This window comes from Triticum dicoccoides, chromosome 2A, assembly GCF_002162155.2.
Source record: "Triticum dicoccoides isolate Atlit2015 ecotype Zavitan chromosome 2A, WEW_v2.0, whole genome shotgun sequence".
In the NCBI taxonomy this organism is placed as follows: domain Eukaryota; kingdom Viridiplantae; phylum Streptophyta; class Magnoliopsida; order Poales; family Poaceae; genus Triticum; species Triticum dicoccoides.
Window position 1 is genome coordinate 12,185,135 of NC_041382.1, and position 8,621 is coordinate 12,193,755.

Sequence of the window (8,621 nt, forward strand, 5' to 3'; positions counted from 1 at the left end):
CCATTCTGCTTGTTTGCCTCAGCCGCATCGAGAAACTCATGCACGCCCTTAATGTACTCGCGGGTGTGTCTGTCACCGTACATCCATTGCCGGTTCATCTGCGTGCATTATATATAATTAAGTGTCCAAATTAATAGAAGTTCATCATCATCGAGAGGAGAAAGCTTAAGTAGTGTGGCTCGGGCATTCCATCGAACACCTCATGTGCATAGGAGGTGAGCTAGAGCACCACAAAGCCCTCTCCCCCTCGGCCAGAAAAAACAGAGCACTGTGCTCTGCTCTTGCGCGAGGCGGTATATATAGGCACCTCATTGGTCCCGGTTGATGACATGAACCGGGACTAAAGGGAAGCCTTTGGTCCCGGTTCAAGCCACCAACCGGGACCAATGGTGATGGGCCAGGAGCGAGGCCCATTGGTCCCGGTTCGTCCCACCAACCGGGACCAAAAGGTCCAGACGAACCGGGACCAATGGCCCACGTGGCCCGGCCGGCCCCCTGGGCTCACGAACCGGGACCAATGCCCACATTGGTCCCGGTTCTAGACTGAACCGGGACTAATGGGCTGAGCCGGCCTGGATCATAGCCCTGTTTTCTACTAGTGACAATCTGAATACGGTGTTAGTTTACCTATTTAATATTTTTAAAATTCTATTTATGATGTAGTTTTAGTCAATAGTGCACCATCCGCTTTTTTCCGTATCAAGGCCGATACGTGCTGCAAATGAGCACCTCATCAAAATCCAATTAAAGACAAAAGAAATCATCAATAACCACGCATGCATGCCTCGGCGAAACATAGCAGGGAAAAAAGAAAGTTGATGTTGATGAGGTGTGATTATTAGGGTCTAGAGTCATGATTATTTTACCTATTTAATATTTTTAAAATTCTATTTATGATGTAGTCTTAGTCAATAGTGCACCATCCGTCTTTTTCTGTATCGAGGCCAATACATGTTGCAAATGAACACCTCATCAAAATCCAAGTAAAGACAAAAGAAATCATCAATAACCACACATGCATGCCTCCACAAAACATCATAGGGAAAAAATTATGTTGATGAGGTGTGATTATTATGTTCTTGAGTCATGATTATTGGGTAAGGGGTGTTTCGTATTGACTTCTCCCGTTACAACATACAGACTTTTATGCTAATTAAAATATAATATTATAAATGCCGTCTATTAACTTGGCCATACATAACATGAAAACTCTTTATAGCCGATTGTTGTCTCCCATGCTTTTAGGGTGGCCGGAGACTTAACTACTCTCTCCGTCCGGAAATATTTGTCCTCAAAATGGATATAAATAGATGTTGTCGTTAAAATGGATATAAATAGATGTATTTAGAATTAAAATACATGTAGATATATTCATTTATTGGGCAAGTATTTTCGGACAGAGGAAGTAGTTGAGTAGTAGGTGCGGTCATCTCTCACGGAGGGTTTGTGGGTGGAAGTGGTTTGGCTCTACTTGGTGTGCCTGTGTGGCCACTGCAGCAACCTGGTGAGCACACCACAATCAGAGCCATAGTCACCAAACCACAAGTTTGGAGGAGCGAGCGGATCACCGGCGAGCGTAGGCATGGAAGTGGCGGTGGCGGTGGTGAGCGCTGTGACGAAAAGCGTGGTGTCGAAGCTGCTCACAGTCATAGAGAAGAGGTACAAGGAGTTGAAGGACCTGGAGGGCGACATCGGTTTCCTGCATCGAGAGCTCGCCATGATCTGCGGATCCATGGAGGTTCAGATCTCGCACAAGGGGCAGCCCAGTGCGGTGGAGATCCTATCCATGGAGGAGTTCCGTGCTCTGCCACATAACATCGAGGACTGCCTGGACCGGTTCCTTCCCTGCGCCGCGTGCGAGGGGGAGCTCCAGATCCGCGATCCAAGAAAGTTCTGCCATGAGATCGCGAGACTCAAGCGGGCGCTGGATGCGGCGCATGAGCGAAAGGTCAGATACAATGCAGACTTTGGCTCCGCCGCAGCCGAATCGAACCTGGACGACAACCCCCTTGACCCAGAGAATCCGGGCGCCTACGGGGCTTCTCCTGCGGTGGGCATCGAGGAAGCAAAGCAGGAGCTTTGCAAGTCCTTAGTTGATGGCGGCGGCGGCGGCGGTGGCCAAGCTAGCCGCAGGAAGCTGAAGGTGGTCTCCGTCGTCGGATTTGGGGGCTCCGGCAAAACGGCACTGGCATGGGAAGTGTACAACTGCCCTCAAGTCGCCGAGCAATTCTGTTGCCGTGCCTGGGTGACTCTGGCGTCCAAGCACAAACACGATGTCGCTGCCAAGGAGGCGCTCTTGAGGGCCATACTTGAGGGGCTTCTCGGAGAAGAAGCACAGGAGTCCGTGCCACTGAAACTCCGACAGCTCCAGCAGCATGTCAGTGTTCTTCTCCGGACAAAGAGGTGAGTGCCGATCCGAATGTTCCCAGCTATGGTATTTGTATCTGTCAATTATACTCCCTCTGTCCCAAATTACTTGTCTTAGATTTGTCTAGATACGCATGTATCCGTCAATTATGCATTTGTAGTTTTCATACTGTGCCAGTAATTTGAGTATCATCAGTATTGCTGATATTTCCCCATCAGTATTGCTGATGTTTCCCCATCAGTTTAGCCAAATCTTATACATTTAAGAATCTTTTGGCTATGGTATCATAAGTTGAATGCATCAACTATCCGCCTCAAATCAAAAACCAATGCATCAGCTAGTTAAAAGTAGTTTCATGAACTAATCAGTACGCCTAAAAATGTATAGTACATTAGCTCAACTCTAACATTCAGTTTGTATCTTGCTCCTGATTAGGCATGCACAGTACCTATTGTTTTGCAAGTGTACAAGTATCAGTTTTTCACTGGCAAAATGACTATCTAATATCAAACGCATCAATCGTAGTGATTGACGCTGTCATTGGGCTATTTCTGGCGGCATTGGTCGCAAATGAGTTTCCCTGGAAATTAACTTCGAAATAACCTGCAAAGGGATTTACTAAAAATAGACAACTCTTAACATTTGTAGAGTTTTTTTTTTTGCCGCGCCAAGTCCCCCGTGCCGCTCCCGCGAGCGGCCCGGGCGGAACCCTAGATCGCCGCCGCCGCTCCCTTCCTTCGCCGTCCTTCTCCCTCGCCGTCGCCAGGGGACGCCGCCGGGCAAAGCCCGCGCGTGCGTCGGCGGCGGCGGGGCTTCCTCCCTCCTCGTGAGGCTCCTGGGCGGTGCGGGACGGCCGGCCCTCGCGGTGGCGCTCGGCTCGGCGGCAGGTCGGGTCGCCGGCGGATCTGCGGGGCTCCCCTTTGGTGGCGCTGCGGCGATGGCGGCGGCGTGGTCTGCGCGGGGCGGCGAGGCGCGGGCTCCTCCTCCTCCCGATCTGATGGCGTCGCGGTGGCGCCGGCGCTCGGGCGTGCGGCGGGGTCCGCGAGGGTGGTCGGCGCGCGACGTCTCCCTCCCCGATCTGATGGCTCCACGGTGGCGCCAGTGCTCGGGCGGAGGTTGGCGTCGGCAAGCGGTGGCGGGCGCTGGGACCTCGGCGGCGCTCCGGCATGTGCAGGTGGCGGCGGTCCCTGTGCGCGGTCGGCGGCTCCGTCTCTGACCCGGACGGCGCGGGGGATGGCGGCGGCCCTGCGTGGCCGGCGATCTGGATGCGGTGGTGCCGGTGGCTCGCTGATCTGCCGGTACTTCAGGGTCTGCCTGGTGGTGCTGGTGGTGATGGTGGCCCGTTCACGAGAGTTGGATTCCTTCGAACTGATCTGGGTGAAAACTTGCCTTCGGCTTCTGCTAAGGCCGGCGATGGCGGCGCTATCTGCGTCCCTTCTTGAAGGCATCGCCGTGGAGAAGTTCAAGGCCACTCTCTGCTACCTCCGGGGGAAACCCTAGATCGGATGATTGGATGACGGCGGCGCTCTGGTGTCGTTCCTCCCTTGGGGGCGTCATTTTTGGAGGTACACACGTGATCGAGGGACCAGAGGACGGATTCTTTGGTGGAGCGGTTCTTCATCCTACACACTGATGGCGACGGATCTTGACGGCGTGGCGCAGTGCAGATTCGGAGTTCGCTGTGGGAGGATGGACTCGCGCAGGAGGACGACGCTGTCGGGCGTCGTGGTGGCGTCGATGGCAGAGAGACCTGGCACGGTACACACAACAGTATAGCTCTGAAGATGGATTTGTGGCAGGTGGCTGCGGCGGCCTCATAGGTTGAGGAGTGCGCCGGACTGATAGGTGCCCCATACCCGGCAGGCGTCCTGGTTGGGACCTCAGGTCTTAGATGTTTAGGTTTGGCTGCGATGTCTATTTGGTATTAGGCCCAGACTATCTGCGCCCCTTCATCAATTGGATAGGTGTAGCGACAATTGTTGCTTAGACGGTGGCTTTAGTCTTGCTGTTGTATGGCTTTGTAAGGTTTTGTGTTAATAATTAATAAAGTGGCCGTATGCATCGCCCAGATGCAGAGGCCGGGGGTCATCCTCCTTTTCTAAAAAAAAACATTTGTAGAGTTTTCAATTGGTTGTACTACAACTAATAAATTGTAAAAGCTAAAAAAAGTATGGTAAGTACGAATTTTCCTGCAAATATGAGACCTACTTAGCCAATCAAGTTTTTGGTTCATTTTTTCCAGTAGAGTGCTTGCATAACAAAGATACTTGTCCTCTCAAGAATTCAGTAGGCGTAGTCACCAATAGGCAGCCATGCTTGAACGGCTCTATTGTTCTCCTGTTACCCTCATGTTGAGTAGTTGGCTTGGTAATTTGGACCAAAACAGGGGACTTTTTAAACCAAAACAGGGGACTTGCTTAACTACAAAGCCAATTCCAAATGACCGGCATATTAACTTTGCATTTTTCCATTTTGCTAACAGGTGTTTAATTGTAATTGATAACATCAAGATGGAGATCTGGGACGCAATAAAACCCATCTTCCCAAATGAAACAGAGAGCAGAATACTAGTGACCACGACTGTGACCTCAGTAGCTAATGCCTGCAGCTTGCCTGATGGTTATGTTTACAGTATGAGATCTCTTAGTGCGGAACAGTCCAAGGCTTATCTAGACAAGAAGGTTTTTGTCAATGGATGCTCACCTGACTTGGAGAGGGGTTCAACTGCAATCGTGAACAGATGTGATGGTCACCCACTCGCTCTTGTTAGTGTTGCCAAAGCTTTGCAAGGTCACAAGTTGACAGGGGATCTCTGTGAAGAAATGACCCAGAACCTATGTTCTCGTATGGACGAGAACAAGAATGGTCACTTCACAAAACTAGGGCAAGTTCTTATGAGTAATTACAGCAGTCTGCCTGGCAATTCTCTCAAGACCTGCTTACTATACTCAAGTGCATTCCCAAATGATCGCCCAGTCAGCAGGAAAACTCTTACTAGCCGATGGTTAGCTGAAGGATACATTGATGGTGACCAAGAGATTGCCAATAAGAAATTGGATGAGCTAATCGACAGGAATATCATTCGTCCTGTCGATCCAAGCAACAATGGGAAAGCCAAGACGTGCAAACCTCACGGTATCATGCACCAGTTCATGCTACACAAGTCCATGGCTTCGAATTTCATTGATACATCTTTTGGCGCTAAGAACCGAAGTAACTTCCGTCACCTCATTATTGAGAACGCTACAAATGGCACAGCAGGCAACAAGGGAGATGGTACCGGTCCAGCTGGCCATGACCGCCTGCACAACATCTTTTCGTCTTTCAAAAAAAAGGTTGATAATTTCTTTTCGGGATCAGCCAGCAAGCAGCTGCGCCCCAGATCTCTAACAGTCTTTGGGAGTGTAGAAGAAGCTGTTCCAGACTTGACGAGTTTTGAGCTGCTGAGGGTGTTGGATCTAAAAGAATGTAGTGTTTTGAATGAAGAACATCTGGGGCAGATATACAAGCTGCTGCATCTCAAATATCTGACACTGGGGAGCTCTGTTAGCAATCTTTCAGTTCAAATGGAAAGGCTTCATTGTTTAGAGACACTTGACTTGAGGAAGACAAAGATAGAGACACTGCCCATGGAAGTTATTACTCTGCCCCACCTTGCACACCTTTATGGAAAGATTAAGCTAAAAAAGATTAGTGGCAAGAACCTTACGGGATTCCTGCAAGGAAAAACTAATTTGCAGACTCTGGCAGGAGTTGTTGTAGACAGCAACTCTGGATTCCCGGAACTGATGGTTCATATGAAAAAACTGACAAAGGTCAAGATATGGTGTGAGATCCCTAGCACAGATAGCAATTACGCCGTACTTTCAGAGGCCATTCACAAGTTTGCTCAGGCTGGTATGGCTACTCCAGTAGGCGCCCGTTCCCTATCACTTCATTTGAATGATTTTTCCAAAGGTTTGCTTCATCACCATCAAGGTGACAGCACAATTGCAACATCAAGAAAGCGTGGTTATCTTAGCTCACTGAAACTGCAAGGCAGCCTGAATCAGTTACCTCAGTTTGTTATGGGCCTGCGTGGTCTGAAGGAGCTGTGCCTTACATATACTAATCTGAAGGGGTCTGAACTTCTAGCAGGTCTGGGCAACCTAAAGCTCTTGGTTTGTCTCAAACTGGTTGAAGTCGATCTCGCCGATTTAAATATGGACATTGGGGATTTCCCAAGCCTGCAACGGCTTTGCCTTGTGGTCGAAAAACCCAGATTCCCTATAATTGATCATGGAGCTTTGCCGCGTCTTGTTTCACTCCAGTTGCTCTGTAAAGATCTAGTGGGTCTTTCTGATGACCTAAAAGTGGAATCATTTGAAGCTCTTGAGGAAGTCGCTCTGGATTCTAATGAATTGAAGAAGCACCCCAAGAGGCCAAGGGTTATCTTGCTCGAAAAGGTGGTTGATCCAACCAAAACTATGTCGGGGAAATATGTTGCCTCCCGCAAAGTCTACAACAGTTGTTACACCGACACTCCGCAAACGAGGTTGCAGAGGTCTTGTCAAGTCACAGCTTCCCGCGAGCAATCTCCAACACCTCACTCTCTGTTTGATCAAGTTCAAGTTTGCAGTGGACCAGGTTTGCACCTTTCTCATATTGTTGCCGGGCGTTGTTTAGTTCTCACTAACGTTATTCATGTTCTGCATGACTGAAGAATATCATATTTCTAATTTCTGAATTCCATCTTTGTTATTTTATCAAGGGCCTCAGATGTCGAAGATACATAATTTACCACATTAGATGTGAAACTGGACTCTCTCCATATATACATTCATCTGTCGTTGAGCAGCCCAACATGAGGGTACAATTAGTAAGGTTCGACATAAGAAGGAGGTGCGGCGCAGGCGCCCTGGACACCCCTCTTCTCAGGCTGTCCAGTCAATTCAGTTTGTGAATAAATCTCCACCATGCAGCTTGACAGATGCTTCTGTCGGGGTTGTGCACACCAACTGGCCAACGACTTTGCTTGCCCCATTTCTACTCATGTATTATAATGTCTCCTAAGGCTGCGTTTGGATTATCATGTTTCCTTCGGATACACCTGTAAAATATACACGCCACTGCACGTTCGTCGTTTTGTGCCGGAAATCACTCTAATCCGGTAAGACACACTTGTAAAACTGATACAACTGTATTATATTAGATTACACTCCATCCAAGGGCGGCCTAAAGAATTTGTATTCTGCACCCGAGTCTGTCGGAGGATAAATGTATTGTATCAATTTTATTGATCTTTCTAGTAAATTTACTTGGATATATTCGTTTGATGCGAAACCTGATGTCAGATGTGCTTTTATTAATTCAAAAAATGCATTGCACAACTTGCAGGCAGAAGAACTACGTAGATGCGTACAGTCAGACTAGGGGAAGTGCGGGTACTTGTGTAAAATCAATATTATGGTTTGACACACAGGGTTTCACATCATGTGAATGGCTCCTAAATCTGGATAGCATATTATAGCATAAAGGGATACTTGAATATTATATGTGGATGACATATTACTAATTGAAAATGATATAGAATTTCTGGATAGCATAAAGGGATACTTGAATAAGAGTTTTTCAATGAAAGACCTCGGTGAAGCTACTTACATATTAGGCATTAAGATCTATAGAGATAGATCAAGATGCTTAATTGGACTTTCACAAAGCACATACCTTGACAAAGTTTTGAAGAAGTTCAAAATGGATCAAGCAAAGAAAGGGTTCTTGCCTGTGTTACAAGGTGTGAAGTTGAGCAAGACTCAATGCCCGACCACTGCAGAAGATAGAGAGAAAATGAAAGATGTTTCCTATGTTTCAGCCATAGGCTCTATCATGTATGCAATGCTGTGTACTAGACCTGATGTGTGCCTTGCTATAAGTCTAGCGGAGAGGTACCAAAGTAATCCAGGAATGGATCACTGGACAGCGGTCAAGAACATCCTGAAATACCTGAAATGGACTAAGGATATGTTTCTCATATATGGAGGTGACAAAGAGCTCATCGTAAAAGGTTACGTTGATGCAAGCTTTGACACTGATCCGGACGATTCTAAATCACAAACCGGATACGTGTTTACATTAAACGGTGGAGCTGTCAGTTGGTGCAGTTCTAAACAAAGCGTTGTAGCGGGATCTACATGTGAAGCGGAGTACATAGCTGCTTCGGAAGCAGCAAATGAAGGAGTCTGGATGAAGGAGTTCATATCCGATCTAGGTGTCA

General features: G+C 48.0%; 1 protein-coding gene across 3 annotated transcripts; it reads left to right on the top strand.

Annotated features, from left to right (window-relative positions):
* Window positions 1–1,479: 1,479 nt before the first annotated feature.
* Window positions 1,480–7,570, top strand: LOC119352738 (disease resistance protein RGA4-like). 3 transcript variants are annotated; one of them, XM_037619323.1, is made up of 3 exons: window positions 1,480–2,403; window positions 4,851–6,994; window positions 7,127–7,570. In XM_037619323.1, the coding sequence occupies exons 1-3, from the start codon at window positions 1,583–1,585 to the stop codon at window positions 7,141–7,143; spliced, it is 2,982 nt and encodes a 993-aa protein (XP_037475220.1). In that variant the 5' UTR covers window positions 1,480–1,582; the 3' UTR covers window positions 7,144–7,570. The 3 variants fall into 3 exon arrangements, with proteins under 3 accessions (XP_037475220.1, XP_037475218.1, XP_037475219.1); XM_037619322.1 differs by having other exon boundaries at window positions 1,481–2,403; window positions 7,119–7,570; XM_037619321.1 differs by lacking the exon at window positions 7,127–7,570 and having other exon boundaries at window positions 4,851–7,096.
* Window positions 7,571–8,621: the final 1,051 nt, after the last annotated feature.